The sequence below is a fragment of the Theobroma cacao genome, chromosome 5 (genome assembly GCF_053813885.1).
Source record: "Theobroma cacao isolate CCN51 chromosome 5, ASM5381388v1, whole genome shotgun sequence".
Classification (NCBI taxonomy): Eukaryota; Viridiplantae; Streptophyta; class Magnoliopsida; order Malvales; family Malvaceae; genus Theobroma; species Theobroma cacao.
Window position 1 is genome coordinate 47244551 of NC_142643.1, and position 21435 is coordinate 47265985.

Sequence of the window (21435 nt, forward strand, 5' to 3'; positions counted from 1 at the left end):
TTGATACAAGGGATACTTATTTTGATACTTAAGTGAAAGCATTGGGACATTTCTGGTTTCCATATTAGGTCTTATAGATAGAGAAAGTCCGAATCAGAAGTTACCCTGAGAAACAAAACTGCTTAAGGACTTCCACAATGTGCTTCAAGCTATCTATAGACTTTAAATGGACCAAATTTAACACTAATATGTGGTCGAGGCGTGCAATGTTAACCCTGTAATGGAAAACATGTAAACATATTCCTCCGAAGTACGTAGTTTATTTGGTAATTGGTCTCCATAGAAATCTCCCCAGCTCCTGGTGTGAGTGAATGTGCCTGCAAACATTCAAGCATAAAAGGGTAATCTTAATTAGACGAAAAAAGCAAAGCTAAGAGCCAGAAGTGTTCCAAACAATCACAAATGATATTTCTCAGTAGTCACAAGCTGTTTAGTGATACCCTGTCTGAGCCAAGTTTTGGAGATGGGAGTTTTGAGTTGACTCCAACTGCAAGAGGCTGCAAACAAGATTCAGGACATTGTTTTCCAATTTGTCGGTCGCCTTTTAGTTTGTCACCTTCGATAGACTTTAAAGACTTGAGCCGTGCAGCCCAATCATGGCCCTTACATGAAAAAGGTCAGGGCCATACATTAAAAACAAGAGGGTGGTGTGGACTGCGGTTGGTGGACTTTGTCACAAGGCCATCACTTACTTTAACCCCCAAAAACTATCTGGAGAATTATCTCATCCAATTCGGCAATATCAATATGTGCAACGCCTACAGTTATAAGCTTTCAAAATCTCTTAACTCCACAATGTGAAAAGCTTGGCATAATTGTGGACTTGGAGCAGATAGAGCGTGAGATTGTTAAAAAGGAATGGAAAAGAGAGTGTGAGAGAGAGAGAGAGGGAGATTGCATCTTGTGCCATGTCTAAAACTAGCTCTTTTAATAGAACAAGGTACATACAAGGATTAGTTGGGAATGGTTGCCCTCAAACTATCAGTTTAAGTTCAAACCTAAGGGTTACAACACACATTTCCAGTCACTACCTACGATTTACAACATAAACAACTACAACATTATGTGCCTTCTTCAACAACCTGCTGCTTTGAGGAAGTTGTCAAAAGGGCTAGCAGGAGGCAACCTCATAGCCAAGCATGGGTCTAGCCGAGAGACAGGTCCATTAAAAGCACCTTCGCTTGTTATCTGTATAAAGACCAGCAAACAAGTCAAAAACGAAAGCAGATCATGATAGAGACATACCAATGTTTGTTGTCATTTGGTTTTTAGTGATCACTGCTGATTGATGTGCAAAACATAAACATTTTGAGTAAATATGAGTGCAAAGGTGAGTAATGTGTTTAATGTCAAGTTTCAGTTCTTTCGATTCAGATACTACTGTTCCATTAGACAGAGTGTTGTCGAGCCCAAAATATTAGGGAATGTCATTTACCTTCCTAAGTGTCATGTGTCTATCATCAGCAAGAACTGCTGGTAAAAATTTATCAGCGGCTCCATTTTGATGATTTTCATGGGCCAACCAATTGGAGAGCTTCTTCCTTGTACCTGTGCCAAATGCTTCACATCGGCTAGCCATGGTATCAAACGGAAGAGGTGATGTAGAGACAGATGTTGCTGCAACTTGACCAGCCACCTCAAGTGCCTAAAACCAGAGTACTTGAGATTTTAACATTTGGGCAAAAAATATGCTCATACAAAAATTTACAACACATAAATGCAGAGAAATGGGGATTTTTGGAGATTGGTACAAAAGGTGAAAAAGAGATTACCGATTCCAGGAGCTGTCCAATGCTAATAACATGAGAGATTGAAGGTGATGCAGGCACTTTTGGAATGAAGCGGGAAAGGTCAAGAACAGATGCTTCACTTCTTGCATCATCCTCAAGTAATGAGCTTGTTTGAACATCCTGACACATGAGCAGTGACAATTAAAGGTAGATTTAAAAAAGTAATTACTACTTAGTGTTAGAATAAAAGAAACACTGGCTGAGGAAAAAAATTCAATCATTCAAAACTTTATAGTTTTGTGAATAAGAAAATTGTAAAATGTACAAGCAACAAGCTTCTCTCAGGTTATAAGTTGATTCAGTAAGAACAAATGCTAATTTGGTGGGCATACCTCATCGAAGGAAAGTGATTCTTTGGATTGGGAAATCATTTCATCGTGGTCCAAGTCCAGTATTGATCGTGGACCAAACATGAACGCATCATCAGGTGTGAATGGTTCAAACAGTTGCTTTGTCAGATCATCTATCTCCAGCTTAACAAGCACAAACAAATTAGTCAGAAAGTTCTAGAGAGACAGAGAGAGAGGTACTTGTTAATACTTAATAGTATGTCCTACCTCAGTAACGGTAGATAAATTCTGAACCAAGATATCCATCATGACCTTGTTGGATTCATCTAATTTATCCCGCAACTCCATTAGCAAAGAGGAGGCTAGTTGGTTATCAGTAACAGATCCATAACCTCTGACATCTGCCTGAGGCCTTAAAAACACTTGAAGGTCTTCACTGATGCCCAGATAAGGATCAGCCTGAAAATAGATAAGCATGGCTGTTTATAAGTGAGAATGCAGTGTACGGGTATAATAAGTTCTTCTATACCATGAAAACTGCCAACTTAACCCATTTCACAACAGAAGACAGTTCTCAGGATGAGGCAATTCAAGGATAAAGTCTTACGTCAAATGGAACTATGGACTTGATGAGATCGTTTAGATCTGGAATTTGATGTATCTTAGCCACAAACATCAGCATGCCCATTGACAGCATAAAAATTGATCTCTGGAGTGCTGGAGTTAACATCCCTGATGCCACACCCACAAAGAAATTAAAAGAAAAAATCAACACATTAAATACTCTATCTGAATATGTGAAAGCCTGTATATTAGTAGCCCATACCATTGCTAGGATCCAAGGAGATATTCTTTAGAGACAAGGGAAGCTGGAAGAAGCGGACAACAAGGCTGTCATTAATGTTCTGTGACATCACAATTTGGGAGACTGTTAGCAGTCAGACAAAGTAAAAAACCATACCTGCAGATTAGTTAGCAGCCAATTCATCATGTGAATCTTGCTTGGTAAAATTTGTTCCCTTGAAGACCATCTCGTGATAGTGGTTTTAAACCCAACCCTCTACTAACCATTTAATTGACTCATCCTATAACTCAACCTAGCGTTTTCTCTCAGGAATTAGCCCAAAAATAAATTCAGAAAACTAGTTCAGATTAACTTAAGCCAAACACCATGTAACATTTTAATTTACCTTCAAGCGTAACGAAATTAATGTTAACACAAACGAGTGAGATATAGCTTCTATATTTGAAGGCAAATTATCAGGAAGAGTAGCCTGTATCCAGAAGGCCGAGAGTAACTGCATTATCTGATCCTCTGTAAGCTTCATGATATATGGTTCCTGTGCAAAAATTAATAGACCAGACTGACAGTATCAAAGAACAATACTTAAACTAGATAACCACACATATAAACTAATTGTGAAAAGAAGAGACTTCTTACCGCTTCAACCATGTTTGGTGCAGCTGTTCTGTCAATAATAGAGGTTATACTGTAGATGTTAGGGGAACTCTTGAGGACATGGCCCTGCTTCCAGTCCTCTTCCACATTGTCCTTTCCTTTAAGATCATCATGACTACAATAACTATTTTTTTCCATTTTGATGCCGTCCTTTTCCCTTCGGAGCTTTTCAAGTAGAGCTGATATCGATGAAAATGCAGAAGCATTGTTGGAGCGCCATCTCCTCGGTTCATAGACATAACCAGAACGCATAGATGCAACTTCATGTCGAGGACGATTAGAACTTGGAATAAGAAGAGCTGAAAATATCTGGTGTGCTCCCACACGGGCCTCAACATTTGGATGCAACATTGCTTTCATCAGTTGGACAAGAAGTGCTTCAGGAAACACCTAAGTGACAATGTTTAGGAGTGGTTTAGTAAGCTGTAACAAAGAAGATTTTTGACCACTGTCCAAAATAAATTTAATATACTAAAACATCTAGATGTTTAGACAACAATGTGTACATCAATAATTTCAAGAAACTGTGAACCTTTTAAGGCAGGGAAGGAGGCAAAGGATACATAAAATTTAACAATAATAGGGGCAGCAACACTACATAAAATCGGTCTTACCTGCTGTAAACGAGAGGAGACTAGTGCTAATGAAATCATATGAGCAAGGATCATCAATGATCCAATCGTTGCACGAGCAACAACTCCAGAAGATGGCAACTTCTCCAGTGATATTGCCATCATGTTGAAAAGAGTTTGTGCATCATCAATCTAGTAAAAAACAAATTGAAGCTCAAGTAAACTACAAGCAATGTACAAAAAGCACCAGAATGTATCAAAAAAGACTTTGAAGTTACCCCTTTTGCTATTTCCAGCAAGCAATCTTCAATGGAATTTTGAAGCAAGATATTTAAGTCCAACTCTTGCTCTCCTACTGATTCAAGATTGGCTTGGAAACTTTTCCTCAAATGCCTGCACAGATCGCTAACAAAACCAATTTCAGCCAGCACCCCTCTAGATCTTATTTGCCTAGCTAAAGCTGCAGCAACTTGTACGATATAAGATTTTAGTTGAGGATCATGTGCCACATTTTTGTGGTCTAGATGACGTATGACAGCGGCTAAAATCAGTTGTTGATCCCCTGTAATCAAAAGCAAAGTCAGCAAGCAAAATCATAAAATTGTCCAAAATTGATAATATTTGGTAGCTTCCTTGTGAAAATATGACAATAAATGTACCTGATGCCTCCCAGTAGGACATATCAGATAAAACCACCATTGCCAACCCCTGCTGAGAAACCCAGTGCTGTCTAGAATCAAAGTAGACAAACATTGGATCCAGTATTTGGCGCAATGTTGTACTCTCCTTTGCCAGCTCAACCATTCTTTGAATACAAATTTGAGCCCAAACTTTAGGTGTCTCAGTCTCTTCCCTACAACAAAGACAAAAAGCTATTAGGAAAAAGGGGGGAGAAGAGTAGAAAAGTAGAGAACCATTATCCGATCCCAATATTTCACAGAATAATTAGTTTTATCACATAAAATTTCTCCTTTCCAGCTCAAAAATAACACTACCTTGTCAAAAGAGAGGGATCCTTTTTCTCTGGTTGAGGCCTGATAATCATGTTACTAGGGCTGGCATCACGGGCAACAATGGCACCTCTACCCTCACATCGAACCACTTCATCCACCCAATTATGATGAGGCTCTCCTCTCTCATTATCATCTCCAGCATGTGTGTCTAGCTCATAGTTATCTAAAGTGGCATGTACCATCTGCAGATTGGATACATCAAAAGCAAAAGAAACAAAAATTAACACAAAAAGGAAAAAAGATAACAGGTTAATCCCCCTGCAGCCAGTAATTCTTTGCTACACATAGAGAGAGCAAACAGGAAGCGGTGGGGGAATCAGGGACTTGCAAGATAATAAATTTGAAATGCACGAACCTCATCAAGAGTAGCAAAAATATATGAATATTGCGCCATGAACCAGACCTACCAAGGAAAAACCCTATCAGGTAAACTACATTACAATTCCATAAAAAATTAGTAAAGTAAAAGTCAACAAGAGCTACTTAATTACATAAAAAATAGGTTCAACATCGATGGAAAAAATTTGATATTAAAAGAGCTACTTAATTACATTATTATCTGTGCGAACAAAATAGAAATGGAAAAGCAAATGAACATTTTTCAAACTACCATGGCAGACAGGCACTGCAAGCTAGATGCCCTTAAGCAACGTCTTTGATGTTCTTCCCCATCCTCACGTGACAACTTACACACTTTAGGAACAAATTTTTCAATGTTATGCGTGTAAGTTCCATCTGCCTGTTCATACAACAGATCAAAGTGTAAGTATGAAAATAAAATAATAATTAGATTTTATTAAAATAGGAAAAAAAAAAACAGCATCCACTCCATATACGGAAATGAATTTCACATTATCTACGAGCTAATGCATCCCTTATCTAAAGAATACTTACAGCAGAACATGACTTTCACATCAGAAACCAGAAATGGTTATATGAAATCCTTTGCTTTCATATGCAACATAAAGAGTAAATAATGTTCATCATTCCCCTCTATGCAAACCCAAGAAGTATATAGTTAATCTGTACTTATAGTCTTTCATAAAAATAAGATACACGTAGCCTGGTTTAAGCTATTCATATTCTGACATTGGTGACATGAGAAACCCTCTCATGTCATTCACATTGCAAATCTTTAGCATTCTTAAGAAAGTTTTCGACATCCATCAAGTGGTAAGGTACAACCATTAAAAACTATCAGAAAATTTGCATATTTATAAAGATATAATCATTTTTATATGTTTAGTTCACCAAAGGAAAAGGGAAAAGGAAAGTGACCATTAACCTGACTATAGATAAACTTTGTCAAGGTTTGACATCCAAGTATCCGCATAGCATCTTGCTTAGAGTTATCAAGCAGTTCACCAACAACATTCAGCAAGTTAACAGCAAAATATGCCCTACAATGTTAAAAGGTAGGATTTATCATGCAGGAAAAGAAATTATTGTTAATAATTCCCCAGACAATACTCAGAAATCCCAGTGAATATCAAACAAATAAAAGTGGGGAACAACCGCTTACATCTGTTCCTTGCACATGCAAAGCAACTTATGGTAAGCTTCTGTAACAATATTGATGAATTTGATGTGCTCATGGCGCAGCTCTTTGTAGCATCTTTCTTCAAGATACTTGGCAATCTATTAAAAGCAGAGAAATCCACAAGTAACTCAGTGTTCATGCATATAATTTCAAGATTACACTACATTTTACTTGCAAGTCACAAACAAACAAGAAAGATAGGAATTACTACCTTGGGAATTCGGAAAGGATTTTTAGCAGCATATTCACATAGCTTGGCAATTTTCCTTTCATTGGGAGGAGCATCCTGCAATGTATTGTGAGGCAATAACTTTATAATTCTAGCTTATCAAAAAGTAAACACATTATAAATTAAACTATGACTCTTCAGAAATGCACCAAGTAAACTGCTAATCAACTAAAGTGCTCATAGCTAGCTTAAATGGCCACACCAAAAACTCAAATAAATATATGAAGAATGCATCTGAGGCTTCATCATCAAACACTAGGCACTGAATCTACAAGCCATCAATACATTACCGAAATTTATAAACCAAAAAAAAAAAAGGGTGGATACTCACAGGGGACTTGGGAAATATTTCAGACAACAATTTCTTGTAACGCTTGACAGGTTGTCGAGATCTTGACCTCAAAGCAGGACAGCAAACACACATGCTTCCACAAGCTGGGAAGATCTTCCTGGAGATGAACCCCATTTCTGTACATGCATAAAGGAGAAACTTTAGACAAGAAAAGGCCACTGAAAACCTATAAAATTCTCATCTTTAGTTCTCCAAAGCATAAACCTTCCCAACATACAAAGATAACAATTTAAAACCCCCCTACGAATCAACCAACCCCCCCCCCCCCCCCCCCAAAAAAAAAAAGAAAAAAAAAAGCTAAGGAGGATAAAAAGCCAACTAGAGCATAAAACAAACGTTAATCGCATTGGTAGAGATAGCTACAAAAAAAATCCTGTACCCAGGGTGAAAAACTGTAAAAGCCAGAAACAGAAGTATAGAAGGAGAAAAGCACCAAACAACAAAATCATAAACAGCTAAGGGGGAAATTCGAAGGTAAGACAAGAACAAAGGTGAACTATTTGTACCTAAAACCGCAATGAAGCTTGCTGTTTTTTGCGAAAAAAAAAAAGACCCAGGTGCCAAAACTGAATGTAGAGGCCAAAACACCAGCAACCCAGGAAAGATAAACAACAAAAAAAGCCGATAAAATTTATAAAACAAACATAAAAGACCCTTCTTTGAGAGATGAGAATATATATAATGGGTGTTGAGCAAATAATAAGAAAAGGCACATACCTTGCCCTGCAGGGGCTGGCAGATCTGCAAGAGTAAGAATCCAGGCAGAAAATGAAAGAAAACAAATGCAAGAGAACAGGCCTCTGATCAGGGGCAAGTGATCAAAAGAGAAAAGGCGCGTGGTTTAAGAAAAATTAAAGAAACATGCAAGAGGGAGACAGATGTAGAGAAAGAGAAAGAGAGAGAGAGAGAGTATAAGCAAAATCACGTGATGGGGTGTCAGGTTTTTTAATTTAATGTTTGGGTTAAAAAGTGAAATGCTTTAGTGTTTGTGTCAGAGCTTGGAAGACCAAAACTGAAAGACAATATCCCAAGTAGTTGTATTTACCACCAACAAGAACCCTTTTTTTTTCTACCATGTGTATGAATATAAAGAACCAGAACTGTTCATCAAACTTTGAATTATTTGAATTTTGCTTTATAGTACAGAGTCATCCATTCAATTGCACTCAAAAGTCTTTAAAGATACCTTTAATTTGAATTCAGGGGAAGATAGCATCATGAAATTTTCTTAGGCTCAGGAATATGTACTTTAATCATGGTTACTAATGCTCATGGTCCTGAAAAGTGTTTTATGCTGATCATTGTACACATGCTGAGAAGTTTCTATTCATGAAAATTACTTAATTTACTAAGCAATGGGAAATTCCTGTTTGTAAAAAACATCGTATGTAACATGTAAGATGATTAGAAGAGCTTAGATGTTGACAAGATGTTAACTTACGTGAAAGAGAACAAAAACTTAAAGGGAAAATATTCAAATCGGTCCATTAGCTTTTAAAATATATACTCCATTTCAAAAATATAAATACTGTTAATAAATATTAAAAAATTTAAAATATTTTTTATTCATTTAAAAAATTATTATTATATTTAAAAAAAAAGAGCACCGCCCAATGGAGGGGAGCACCATGTGCTCCCTTAAGGAGTCTGATCGGGACTCTCCATCTTGAAAGGTTTTTTTTTAATTAATAATAAAATTATATAATAGTAATTTTAAAAATTAATTAAAAGTCAAATTATCTTTTTATCTTTACCATATCAATAAATTGATGAAAATAATGACGATTGATTTAATGGTTGAATTTACGTATCTAATAAAAAATATTTTTTTGAAACGAAAATGTCTATCTTGAAAATTAATTAATCTTTATGTTATTTCGATTAAAACTTAAAAAATAAAGATATTTTATCCAAAACTTATGTATCTATGATGCACATGTGCATTAATACAGGGCTACATAGTACAATCATTATATATAGTACTATTAATTTGTCAATGTATTATTCTCCATTTATAGGTGAATGGTGGTTCCTCATGAAGGGGAACATACTTGACACAATCTTCAAAAGTATTATAAAAAAAAAAAAAACAAATTTGCATGAAAAACAAGAGTCAAATGAGGAACCATCGATGGTTTCTTGATCATTTAATCTACAACATTAACTTTGTTAATAAGAACATTGTGGAGAAGTTTAAGAGGTCAATACCTTTCAATTCTTCTATCATGCGTAAACATTTTCCCTTAACATGAGGGAAAGAAGTCAAGTGTTAGCATCATTCATATCCAGGCATTAAATGCATCATCTGTTTTATAGATGGAAATAATTCAATACCTGCTTAGACATGAAAGGGGTTGGTATAAATGCAATAGTATAACAGGTAGCCCAATGACTCGGAATTAAACTCGTGGTTAGAAAAAATGGGAAAACATTAGAGGCTATACGAATTTTGTCTTTCCTTGGATGGGAGGGTAGGGGGGGAAGGGGCCTGTTGAGTTCATTTTTTCAGAGAATGGGCTGCAATTGAACCTATAGGAATTATGCTGTTTATACTTTTTCTTTTCTCTTTCTTCTAAACTTTATGCTCGTAGAGAATTCCCATCACAACTAGTTGATTGAAAAGTAGAAGAAAAGGTTCAAAGAGAGTGAATGTAGCTGTAGAAAATGGATCCTTTCTATCGTATGTGTCACTGTCTTCGTGTTGATATGAATTTCACATCGTAAAAATGATGCTCTCAGTGGGTTTAAGTTAGAAAATCTTACATTGAAGAGAAATTTTGAATGGGAGTAAAAGAGGATATCATGACCCTAAAGAGATGAGTCATAAATCTCATAATAGTTATGTACTAGAGTGATACAGAAAATATAAAAGTTCACATCATTTTTAAATCGTGAGGTGCCTTCTGCGAGATAAAATTGTAAGGTCAACGGACCAGAGTGAATAATACCTCACAGAGATTGACGTGGACCATGACAATTGATATCAGAGCAGACTCTAAGTATTAATGATGTGCCACTAAGTATAGTGGGCTCTTGTTGAAGTAGGGGAAGATGTCACAGTCTATCGTCAAGGGGGGAGGATGTCACGTTCCATCGTCAAACTAATGCTTCCAACAGGTTGAGTTACAAAGTCTCACATCGAAAAGAAACTTCAAGCGGGGAGTAAGGGACAACGAGAAGTAAGAAAAGATATCATGATCTTAGAGAGAAGAGTCACGAATCCTACATCGATTATGTACTAGAATGATATTGAAAATATAAGAAACTCTCAACGAAAAGTAAGAGACAGCAAGAAGTAAAAGATGATATCATGATTTTAAAGAGAGGAATCATGAATTTTACATCGATTATGTACTAGAGTGATATTAGAAATATAAAAAAAAAAAAAAAAAACAGTGAGACCAACGAATTAAAACAAATAATATCAAACCAAAATGAATAAAACTTTATAAAAATTGACGTGGACTGTGACAATATACAATTATAGACTTGTTTGCCTTATAATATACTGAATTATTTGCCTTATAATGTGAATAGTCGTAGATTTGTAGCTTCCTAGGTCTGGTTGGCCCCATTTAATGTTTAAGCTTGAATCCCAGCTGGTCTAAGCTTGCCCTACTTTTTAATGGTTGTATCAGCCAACACTCATGGTCACACATGGCAAAAGTGAAGAAACATAACTGTAGCTTTAAATTTTTCAATATTATTGGTGATCTGCTAGCATGATGTTAGGAATGAAGAAGGCCCCACAAGGATATGGCAATTATCCATGGAATCTTAAGCTTATAGTACTAAGGTTTTGCTGCTACAAGACCCTTGGTAGTCAGGAAAGGAATTCTTTTCCACAGGGATCTGTTATTTGTTTCCATCAGAGTATTTTATTCAGTACTTGAAAAGAAATGACTACCTGTTATTTTGCATCAGCAAGTTTGACTTTCAATCTGCAATTACACCACCAAAAAAAAACATGATCAACTTGCCTGTTCAAACAAGTCCCTGAATTATAATACACTTAATCTCATGTCTTGGTTTTTGTGGGCAATTAAGTTGTGGCTTAAGGAAACAACAAAGAGTTGCCATCAATCAAGGAATGGTCTTGATTCCTATTTGAGTTGTATAATTCACATGGGGGAATATATATTAACTTCTCAGAAGAAATCTGCAGAGATATGGGAATTGAACTAGATTTTGAGTATATGAGCCTTTGGTGGGTAGAGCTGTGATCTGGCAAGCTCGGTTTGATGGTGACCTGATCAGGATCCATAGCTCAACTACCAACAACAAACTTAACAATTATGAAGAATTACAGGTCATATGGCTTTAAATCCTGGACCACAAATTGACCAAGACGGCTCAATAGAATTTGCCCTGACCAAAAATCATGATTAGAAAATAAATTCGTTAATTTTTAGGATAAAATCCAATCTAAACTAATTGGTAACAAGATGTTTTTGTATAATTTATATGTTTAGAAATGTAATTTTTTTATTATTATTTTAATACTCTTCGTTGCGTATAGAGACAACAATCAGGGGAATAATGCAAAAAGAAGAGTGTAGAGAACACATTGTTGTCATGTAGCAAAGAAGATAAGAATAAATGGTTGAATGCAAACAAGAAAGGGGATAGAAGGAAACATTTGTAATGGAAATGTTCACTATGTGATTACTACCTTGGGAAAGCATGATATGACAATGACTTTCAGTATATATGTTTTGGGAATCTTAGGACAAAGCCATATTGAAACAAACAAAGTAGCCAACACATGTTCCTAACTTTTGCTTCCTAGATTTCTCCATCTTGATCATGATCATGATCATGATCATGAACTTTAGACACAGGTGAAATTCTACCAAAATGACCTTTTACAAATGGAAAAAGGAAGACTGCTAAGATTCTGGAAGGTGTTATTCTATCAAAACCCAAGTCTGTCAATAAGTGGCATTCCTTTCTTAAACAACAGAACAGCATTTTTAATACTTCTCAGTACTTAACCTCAAATAATCAAACATAAGAAAGGTGTTAAAATTGAAAACTTCGATTGAAACCCAACAATTTGACATCAAGAAACATCAGTCCATTCCTTGGGGTTTACATTCAACTGTACCATCAATTACAAGAATTTGATTTTTCGCTGGTTCATACTCGATGGACAATACATGAAAATCTTGGGAGATGGGGGAGAAGTATGACATGACCAAAGCAACATCTCGTGCCTCCTAATTAACTGCTTTAACAGAAGTCGTCCATGAAAGTTACAAAGAAAATGTAGTGAGCATTGCAGCAGTTCAGATGAATCATTTACAGAACACAGCTTCGGAGGGACAAACTTGATAACTCGAAAACATTTCTTCAAATGCACCATTCATCTTTTAAGGCAGTACACAGAACGCAAATTATCAAGAATCTCTGCCCACTCTATTGGAGTTGCCTCATTACAGAATACATCATCCCATACCTTGAGAAGATCTGTTCAATGGCAATTCAGTCAGCATACTGAATTACATCTCTACTGTCTAGTTCAAAGAAAAGAGCCTTTTTACATGGTACTAAACATTCCAGAGGGATTTGTATGACAAAAAAGGTATAGAAGGTAAACATTCGCATAAACATACCGGCCTTTTCCGTAGATGAAAGACACATGATAAGCATGTCAAATCTTGGAACCTTGGTTAAGTTTTCTAGATACTTAATAGCCAGATCCACTTCTTCCCTGCCAAATGAATAAACCACTGGGGGGTCAAGAATCTGGTTTAGATCAAAGAGATTGATAATAAGAGTCCCATACAGTAGACACCATAAAAGAACTCTATTTACCTGAAAAAGGTGGCAACACATTTAATGATGTCAACTAACATGGAAGCAGACAAGGCATTTTTAAAGATCTGCGGTAATGCACTAGGAGATGTGACCTAATTATTACAAAAAAACAAAAAAAAAAGTCAGTTGTAGAATGAATGAAAAAACTAAAAGAAAGAATAACATTCACACAGGCATTCATCATAAAAGACCCATAAGATGCCTCATCATCTAAAAGTACAGCAACATAATACCAACTAATGCAGACCTTCAGAAGATGAGCCTGTAGTGCACGGTCACCAGATAGGGCTCTCCAGGAAACCTCAAACTGATATGCTGTATTTGGGGGACTGATGTTTTTTGCAGCTTCGGCCATGGCTCGAGTGGCTGCTAGAGAAGCAAGCTCTTGCACTGAAGCTTTCAGCTCAGGCTTTCTAGTTCTGTTATTTTTCTATAAAAAAATCAAACAAGGGCACAGTCAACCTCAATTTATTTTAAGGAAAAAAAGAAAGAAAGCACAAATAAAATGACACATTCTGTTAGTTATAGAAGTAAGTAGTTATAAATAGAAAGCAACATCTAATAGGATAGAAATACTAAAGAAATTCACCTTAAAAATGAATAAAACAGTACACTGAATCTTATGATTCTTAAAAGACAGCCTATAGCACTCTTGAACTCAATTAATTTAAAGCAATGCAACTTAAATTGCCAACTGAGTACAGAATCCCTTACCAATTCAAAAAAAAAAAAACCTAAGCCAATACTAACTCAGCTACATACTTCTAAGCAAAGATTAGTCAAATTTTGATAGGATATTCAATGATGGACTATAAAGTCTTAAGGGAAGTAATATAACAACCATTACCTTAATGCTCTCTAAACCAACAATACCAGAATCTAGTTGAGTGCCATCTTTCCTGCTTCCAGCTAGGGTATTTCTATCTCCTATTCCCTCTGAAGTTACAGATCCCTTCTCAGGTTTCTTCTGCTTGTCATATTCAGAAACCTAACAAAAGAGATCATGCTAAATGACAACACAAAAATTTCCCTACTCTAGACTAGAAAAGTACATTGGAAAAACTTTAAGGCTTCATGACGTAAATCAAGTCAACATTAATTCATCTCTTCATTTGGAAATAATCTAGAGTTATATATCGTTCCGTAAAGGAAAACTGGTGTATGAATTACCGAAGAATGGACAAACACCAACAGATGCTGAGTACTTCATCATCAAAGTAAAGTGTATTATATACTGGCAGCCATGAATATAGCTATCCTCTACAATGAAATGCTATGCCTTAAGGGCTTAAACAAGATAAAAACCATGCAATACCTACTCCAACAGTTACCATTGCTTATCAGATATAGGAAAAATCAGTTTCAACAACTCTATTTATGTGCAAGCACAGAGCATACACCAAGCAGGGATCAGTGAAGCTCCAAAACAGTTTCATCCTCAATGAATAAACATCCATGATAAAAAATAACAGCTGTTAAGAGAAAAACAGAAATTCTAACTTCTGATACCTTAGTTTGATACCCTTGAACAGTAGCCACTCCTGTCCGTTGAGTACTATTTGAGGCAGAATGCATCCCAAGTCCATTTTCTTTTGTCTCTGACTTCCCTACTTCTTGAGCTTCTTGCGTAGACTTTCTTAAAACTCCAGATGCCTTCTGAAGAATCTCCTGGGATTGATAAAAATGACAATGACTAAATTTGCTTTGAATGCAATAGAAAAACAAACAAATAACAACAGAACAGAAAGCCTTCTAATAAATATCCCATCAATTTGCTTAGAAAACTAAAAGAAAAGGAGAAGAGGGCTGCATGCCTCAGTTTAGTTCTATAATAGAGAATCGCATAGCCTGATTTCATCCATGATTCTAAACCAGTTTTATCACCCACAACTTTTCTAAATAATCTGTGTTCCATTAACTTTGAGAAAGTTACATTCGAAAACGCATATAGAACGAAATGGAGTGACAGACAAGCTTACTTTCTCGTACAAGGATTTAAACTCTGCATGCTGTTTCTTGATTTCTTGATTGTTAGGCTCTAACCTCAAGGCAAACTCAGTATCTGCATTCAACTATGTTCACCATATAAGATCGATCAAATTTATATGGAAGCAGTAGGAAAAAATCCACTTAGGAATTAATCCAAGATAGAACTTGCACTTAACATACCTTCAATGGATTCTTTAAGTTTCCCAAGTTCTTTTCTTGCTGTTGCTCGGCGTGAGTATGCTTTTATGTACCGATCATCAAGATTTAAGGCCTCTGTACAGTCATCCTCAGCTTCTTGAAATCTAAAGAGAGAAAACAAAATCACATTCATGTTATTTTCCTCATCAAATATATTAGTCATGCAGTAACTCTATCACAAAAAATTTGGCAATTACAAGAAAACTATGAAACTAGGGTAGGCTACCAAATGTTCAAATTATTTTCTTAGATAATATAAATCCACATCACTTAAAGAGCGTCAAACTTACTTTTTGATCTTAAGATAGGCCATAGCCCTATTTGCATGAGCTACAGCTGTTGGCGACAGGCCTACGCTTCTTGAGTAGCAGTCAATAGCTTCTTTAAACTTTTTTTGCTTAAAATACTCATTTCCCTACAAATTTCAAAATATCATACCGTAGTCAACATCAAATATAATATAACTTAGACATGCTCAAAAGGAAAAGGTCATAAAAATTAAACTTCTCACCAGTTCTTTCTCAGATGCAGCATCAGGCATATTCTCTTCAGTCACAAAACTACTTGATAAACTGTTGAATTTATCATAATTCTGCAAATAATCATATTGTCTAGAGCTGGTAGTCGAAGAATCAATCAGGGAGATTTTCCCTGTTGGCCTTCCTTTCTCATTGGTCTTCTATGAGAATGAGACCATGTAAGATTTCACATCAAAGTGTCATAGCCGAGGAAATAAAATGAATGAGCATACTGAAGACAAAGATTTTTTGTCCCTTAACATGAGCATCATTCTCAACCAAATTGTTATTGAAGGTTGAAAATTTACCAATTGTTCTTTATCAGAAGCCTGTGATTTCATTTTCTTGTCTTTCTCCTTAAGTGAAAGTTCCCAGTCCTGCAAGTTATTTAAAAAGCCCTGGAAATCCTGGAAAAAAAACCCAGTGGAACAACCGAGAGTTGATGGCAAAGAAAGTAACCTTTAGTTGTTTACAAAAGAAAAAGAAAAAACAAAGAGAACCCAGATGGCAACTGATAAGAAAATAGCATTTGAGGAATTTTAAAAGCTCCTAAGGTCAAACCTTTAAGCTTGAATATAATCACCACTTTCGTCTAAGTAACTTAAAATAGTGCTCAAAAACTAAATTTTCACACTAAATTGACCAAATCAAAGGAAAAAAAAAAAGCATCAAAATATCTTCAGAGAGCCCAAAAGTAACATACTTTGAGCAAAAGGTGATTTTCAGAGCTTAAAGACTAAAACTTCCAATGAAAAAGAAAAGCCCCATTAAGAGGAAAAAAAGCAGAAATGAAATACCAGAGCTTGATCACGGCTGTGCTTGCTTGCCATAAAGAGAATGGAGGAGGACTTGGTTTTGGATGATTCTGGAAGAGAGAGGAGTTGCTTTATTAAGGTTTCTCTGCAGAAAGAATCGACTCAAGACTGTCAGAAGAACTTCATTCTGCTCTTCGAACTCTTTTATTTGTGGGTTTATAGGTTGTGAGTTTTTGGGCCTGAAATGAAGCTCAGACCAGTTAGTGCAAAACCCATCCTTTGCTCAGCCTTCCCTCTTTCTCATATACTGTATAATTTTTTATTATTCCGTATTAAAAAGAATACTATGACTGAAAATACAATATTTGACTTTATCTTAATTTTAATATTTGAGGTAAACATAAGTGTTTTTTATATATTTATTTATTTATTTATGTCGATAAGTTAATTCATATATCGTTATCATTTATTTTCATACATCGTTATCATTTATTTTATCATAACCGTTTACCCAGTGAGATTCACATATAATTTGATATAATTCATTTATAATCTAATTAAATAACCCATAATGAGATACATTTATGTTACATTTCTTTCATTATATCAGAATTCCAAAATTCTAAAATCCATAGCTTGTCGATGATTAGCCTTGTTGGTGATTGGAATGAGTTCAGGACAACCTTGTTAAGGACATTAATGGCAAGTAGATAAACATGAAGAAATCCACTAGAACATGTATATTCCATTAAGGGATTGACAGGCAGAAAATTATGAGAACATTTAGCTCAGCTCTCTCAACTATCAGATTCAACACAATGGGTACAATATCATAGCATTACAGTGTGCAAAGGAGATATTGAAGTCATTATTAATGTAACCTCTCTCTATCTCTCCTATACTCCATATTTTTGGTATTGAGAGTCATATTTACATCAGATAAATAAACTATCCCATTCACACCTTATGTACAGAACAGAAACCATGGTGCCTGGTTATACAGGCTTATTCAGGCTTATATGAACGAGTACATTTCACTAACAAGCAGCAAGCGGAGACATCTTTTTATGTATTGCCTTGTAGCATCGAAGACTGCAGAGGGGAAGCTTCGATTTCGAATCTCTGTACTTGTATGGATTTGTACAAGATGGAACAGCACATTTCTCTCGAGGAGGAGGGTAACTGCAGTTCGAATGAAAAATAAGTGGGTCAGGGTATGAGTTTTTGGATGTAGAAGAGACAATCATTAAGATTTGTGGAAATATTAACCACTGGCTAGACAGGCATAGAATGTTGTCCTCGGAAAAAACTTGAAATAATTCCTTCTATCACCAAAAAAGTCTCAGATTTTCACAGAATTTTATTTGAAAAGTTCAGTCAGATGTCTAAAACCAAAAGAAGATAGAAGATAATATAAAACTATATATTGTAACTACAAATTTTGACTGTTCAAGAAGATAGTGGATGTGTACCTGCAAGGCTTGGGGTCAAATATACTTGGTAAGCCGACCTCGTCGGGGAATGTTACAACTGTTCCTGAAGGGCCCATAACCCATCTAACAAAGTCTGATGCAAGTATCATAGAATTTGCAACTTTTTCCTGCATAGAAAATCAAGATACAGAAGTAAAAGTTATGATTTGATTTAGTTAGATTTGAATAGAAATAAGGGTATTGGCATGATATTTACCTGTGCCATTTCCTCTTGCCGCTTTTTTATCTTATCTTCTCGTTTCTTCCTACTGGAATCTTGGCCCAGAATTTTTCTGATTGCTTCAGCCTAGAAAAATCAAGGAAGGTGAATCCCTACATCCTCTTAACATCAATACAATTTGCACACCTTCCCCCCTAACTTGCTGACATTCCCAAGAATGTAGTCATTATTTGTATCACCTTCTCAAATTCACCCCAGCCCCTTCAGATATAGGGAAAATTAAAAAGGAGGAAAAAAAGGGGCACACCTCAGACTCCCTAGCTGCCTTCTCGACTTGCATCCTGCGTCTCTGAGCAGCCTCAGCTTTCTTCAATTGCTGCTCCACTTCAGAGAGTTTCTCTTTTTGCTCTGTGACCAGATCATTCAAGGATACAAATAAGAGAGGTTTAGAAAATGTTCAACAGAAGTCATGTTTGACAATAACAAAAATGGAAAAGGTACCAGGAGCAACAATACATACTTTTAGGTGGAGCAGGAGGCAATCCATTTGGGAACTCAATAGGAGAAACACCAAAACTAGAGGAGCTATGTTTTCCAGCTTGCAGCGCACGCTGACGCGTAGTAACAGTCATTTCCTTCTTAGAGTCCCCTAGGAAATCAACAATCTCCATTTTAGCTCTCTTTCTCCTATTTTCTGGCTCAACATCTGAAACTGATTCTTCGTCCTCTTCCATATAATCAGTATCTTCAGAGGTTCTTCCTGATCTGGACTTCTTAGCCTCCTTTCCCATTCTTGAGGAACCATAATCTTCAACATCTAAGACATAAAGGCCACCAACATTCCTATTCACTACCTTTGATATCTTCCGCTGTTTTCTTCCTCCATCTTCTCCATGTTCTACATCATAATCAGCAGTTACCCTGGTTGTTTTGACCTTCTCAAGGTATCGAATCTCATCATCAACTTCTGCATCATCAAGCACTCCTTCTAATGAGCGTTTCTTAGGAACTCGCTTACTCTTACGGACAGGTTCATGCTTGTCTGTTTCATTTGTTGTTTCAGCAGGTATCCTACCCCTTGAATAATCTACCTGCCGGACACCTAAACGACCTTTTGGGAAATCCTTCCATGGAACCCCTCGTAGGCTGCTCTCCTTCTCTGAAGTAAGGGAATGGTCATCAGAGTTGTCCTGCACCAAAATACAGATTAGACAAAAGAACCTCTATAAGAATTCTGTTCATTCATATAAGTCCAGCTTAAATAAGCCACTAAAGCCAGGTTGCCATGAAAAGTAATTAAGTATGCCACAGAATATCTAGGTCATGCATTCCAGTGTGAGAATTTCTGACAATCGCTAAGTTTCTAGCATCTACATATTTTAAGTTACTGTATACTATCATTGCAATTTTATTTTTTTTGCACATACCTGAGAGTCTGAATTTAAGAATGCAGAAAAAATTTTCATTTCTGAAGATTAAACTATATATATTCAGCTCAAATATACAGATCATCTGTTACAACAATACAATAAAATTGTGGAAAAGCTAGTGTGAAAAAAGGTTAGTGACTTGGGAATTTTGTATAATAGCTACCTTTTTTTTGAAGAAAAAACAATAGCTACCTTAATAATTGATTTCCGCATTGATCGGGGGGCATCTGAAAAGTGAGAGGATTTTGTAGAAGAAGACCCAACACCAGAAGCACCATCAGATACAGTATTGGCATCAATAGTACGTATAACACCACCAACCTTAAGTTTAACTTTCTTAACTTTCTTCTCATTTCCTTGTCCATCTGAAACGATCCCAAAACTTCCCACCATGCTTGTGCTTTTCCAGTTAGTTGGGGCAAGGACACCTTCACTGCTCCTTTTCGAATCAACTCCACCATGCCTTTGAACATTGCTGCCTTGAAAAGAATCATCATTAGAAGCTTCATCAGATTCTCCATATGCTCCATCTTCAACATTCGCCAAATTCTGAACAAATCCAGTTCAACAGTGTTAGTTAGATAAAGCCTTGAGTTGCATAGGTTCAAATAGGCTACTTTCAAATAGAACTATAATGAGAAGTATCATCTCTTGTTATCTTGCTTACATTGTCTGAAGGAGGTGTGGATGACAAGGAAGAAAAATCATGCAACTCTGACTGAGGCTGTGACTCACTCCGAGGGCGACGGGATGTGTTACTCCTTTTCTTCCTTGTAGCATTGCTTACATTACTAAAGCCTAAGCCTCCAAAGCCTTCCATCGTGGTGAAAAATGTTGAAGCTTGAGCCTAAGGCTGCTGTCAGTGCCCCCCCAAAAATTCTTTAAGGAAAAAAAAGAAGAAGCAAATACTGCCCTCAGTGCATCAGGCACCCTGTTACCAGAATTAGAAAAGAAATCAGCTCCGAATATGTTTAATTACAATAACAGAACTTTTCCATCATTTCATGTTAGCCAACTGACACTCTATGAAAATAAAGGGAAGCAAATAATCCTTCAAGCAATCATGTTATAGCAACGAGAACAGAGCAACAAAGAGGAAAATCTAAAGTTTGCATCTTTATGGTCTTCTATTCTGCACCATTTGAGAGAAGTTAGATATCAGAATTTGGCTCTCAGTGGAATATCAGAAAGACAATTCAGTTCCTTTCATAGTTGCAATAATCTTTTTTGCAAAGATTAATAAACAAACTTATATTTGCACAAAGGGTGATCTAAACATTAGTACCAAAAATTCCAAACTGATACGAGACTAAACTGTACATGGCCAAAATTGACTATGCATAATAAATTCAATAAAAAGCATAACTTGACTAAAAATCCCAGAAGAAAAAGCAAACCCGATTACAGAAACCCCGTAAAGACAAGAGAAACTTAAAAAAGATCAGAAAAACTACAAGATAACGACAAAAGAAGAGAACTTTACCTTTCTGAGCAGTGCTGAAATGGCCTTAAACAACACCTTGGATCACCATGTGAAGGAGGAAAGAAGAAAGAAAAGTAAAGTCAATCGGTGTCGGCAGTGGTAAATAGATTTGGAGGTGGGAGATTTAGCCAGGTGGCAGGTGAATGGACACAGACCGCTCTGAGTTAAAAGGTTGGGTCAGAAACTGAGAAGGGTTGCATTGTTTTTGTCTTGTTAAGCTAGCAGGACCATGACCGTTTGCTGACTTGCCGCTCTGTAATAGATAAATATGCTTGATTTTTTTTTCATCTAAAAAAAATGGCTATGTAATTAAAAAATAAAATACAAATTATGAAAAAAAAAAA

The 21435-nt window shown here is 36.1% G+C and overlaps 3 protein-coding genes across 7 annotated transcripts; all 3 read right to left on the reverse strand.

Annotated features, from left to right (window-relative positions):
* Positions 1–901: 901 nt before the first annotated feature.
* On the reverse strand, positions 902–8177 carry LOC18600576 (protein SEMI-ROLLED LEAF 2). The gene is made up of 20 exons (XM_007031094.3): positions 7963–8177; positions 7225–7361; positions 6876–6950; positions 6647–6762; positions 6410–6524; positions 5735–5863; positions 5480–5527; positions 5107–5306; positions 4771–4964; positions 4390–4673; positions 4154–4303; positions 3522–3929; positions 3271–3420; positions 2907–2985; positions 2688–2812; positions 2348–2539; positions 2123–2263; positions 1773–1910; positions 1436–1645; positions 902–1188 (listed from the first exon to the last, which is right to left on the reverse strand). The coding sequence occupies exons 2-20, from the start codon at positions 7357–7359 to the stop codon at positions 1075–1077; spliced, it is 3003 nt and encodes a 1000-aa protein (XP_007031156.3). The 5' UTR covers positions 7360–7361; positions 7963–8177; the 3' UTR covers positions 902–1074.
* Positions 8178–12265: 4088 nt separating this feature from the next.
* Positions 12266–16725, reverse strand: TPR5 (Tetratricopeptide repeat (TPR)-like superfamily protein). 5 transcript variants are annotated; one of them, XM_007031096.3, is made up of 12 exons: positions 16568–16725; positions 16079–16177; positions 15764–15928; positions 15543–15667; positions 15235–15356; positions 15045–15127; positions 14575–14733; positions 13913–14053; positions 13313–13495; positions 13063–13157; positions 12861–12958; positions 12266–12714 (listed from the first exon to the last, which is right to left on the reverse strand). In XM_007031096.3, exons 1-12 carry the CDS (start codon positions 16598–16600, stop codon positions 12611–12613), a joined length of 1407 nt encoding a protein of 468 aa, XP_007031158.3. In that variant the 5' UTR covers positions 16601–16725; the 3' UTR covers positions 12266–12610. The 5 variants fall into 5 exon arrangements, with proteins under 5 accessions (XP_007031158.3, XP_017977900.2, XP_088662212.1 ...); XM_018122411.2 differs by having other exon boundaries at positions 15764–15931; XM_088806086.1 differs by having other exon boundaries at positions 16079–16147; positions 16568–16712.
* Positions 16726–17242: 517 nt separating this feature from the next.
* LOC18600578 (HIT zinc finger and PAPA-1-like domain-containing protein) lies at positions 17243–21232 on the reverse strand. The gene is made up of 8 exons (XM_007031101.3): positions 21092–21232; positions 20276–20539; positions 19801–20157; positions 18699–19368; positions 18486–18586; positions 18215–18304; positions 17998–18125; positions 17243–17707 (listed from the first exon to the last, which is right to left on the reverse strand). Exons 2-8 carry the CDS (start codon positions 20426–20428, stop codon positions 17563–17565), a joined length of 1644 nt encoding a protein of 547 aa, XP_007031163.3. The 5' UTR covers positions 20429–20539; positions 21092–21232; the 3' UTR covers positions 17243–17562.
* Between the last annotated feature and the right edge of the window lie 203 nt (positions 21233–21435).

Excerpts from the sequence above, each read along its gene's own strand:
- LOC18600576 (XM_007031094.3), bottom strand. The coding sequence starts at position 7,359 with ATGGGGTTCATCTCCAGGAAGATCTTCCCAGCTTGTGGAAGCATGTGT. Across the intron at positions 5,864-6,409 it reads CAAAGTTTATCTATAGTCAG|GCAGATGGAACTTACACGCA; the intron begins GTTAATGGTCAC and ends TTGTATGAACAG. Across the intron at positions 4,304-4,389 it reads TGCTGGAAATAGCAAAAGGG|ATTGATGATGCACAAACTCT; the intron begins GTAACTTCAAAG and ends GTTTTTTACTAG.
- TPR5 (XM_018122411.2), bottom strand. The coding sequence starts at position 16,600 with ATGGCAAGCAAGCACAGCCGTGATCAAGCTCTG. Across the intron at positions 16,178-16,567 it reads ACAGCCGTGATCAAGCTCTG|GATTTCCAGGGCTTTTTAAA; the intron begins GTATTTCATTTC and ends TTTTTTTTCCAG. Across the intron at positions 13,496-13,912 it reads TTGGTTTAGAGAGCATTAAG|AAAAATAACAGAACTAGAAA; the intron begins GTAATGGTTGTT and ends ATTTTTTTATAG.
- LOC18600578 (XM_007031101.3), bottom strand. The coding sequence starts at position 20,428 with ATGGAAGGCTTTGGAGGCTTAGGCTTTAGTAATGTAAGCAATGCTACA. Across the intron at positions 18,305-18,485 it reads AGGCAGCTAGGGAGTCTGAG|GCTGAAGCAATCAGAAAAAT; the intron begins GTGTGCCCCTTT and ends TGATTTTTCTAG. Across the intron at positions 17,708-17,997 it reads TTTGACCCCAAGCCTTGCAG|TTACCCTCCTCCTCGAGAGA; the intron begins GTACACATCCAC and ends TTCGAACTGCAG.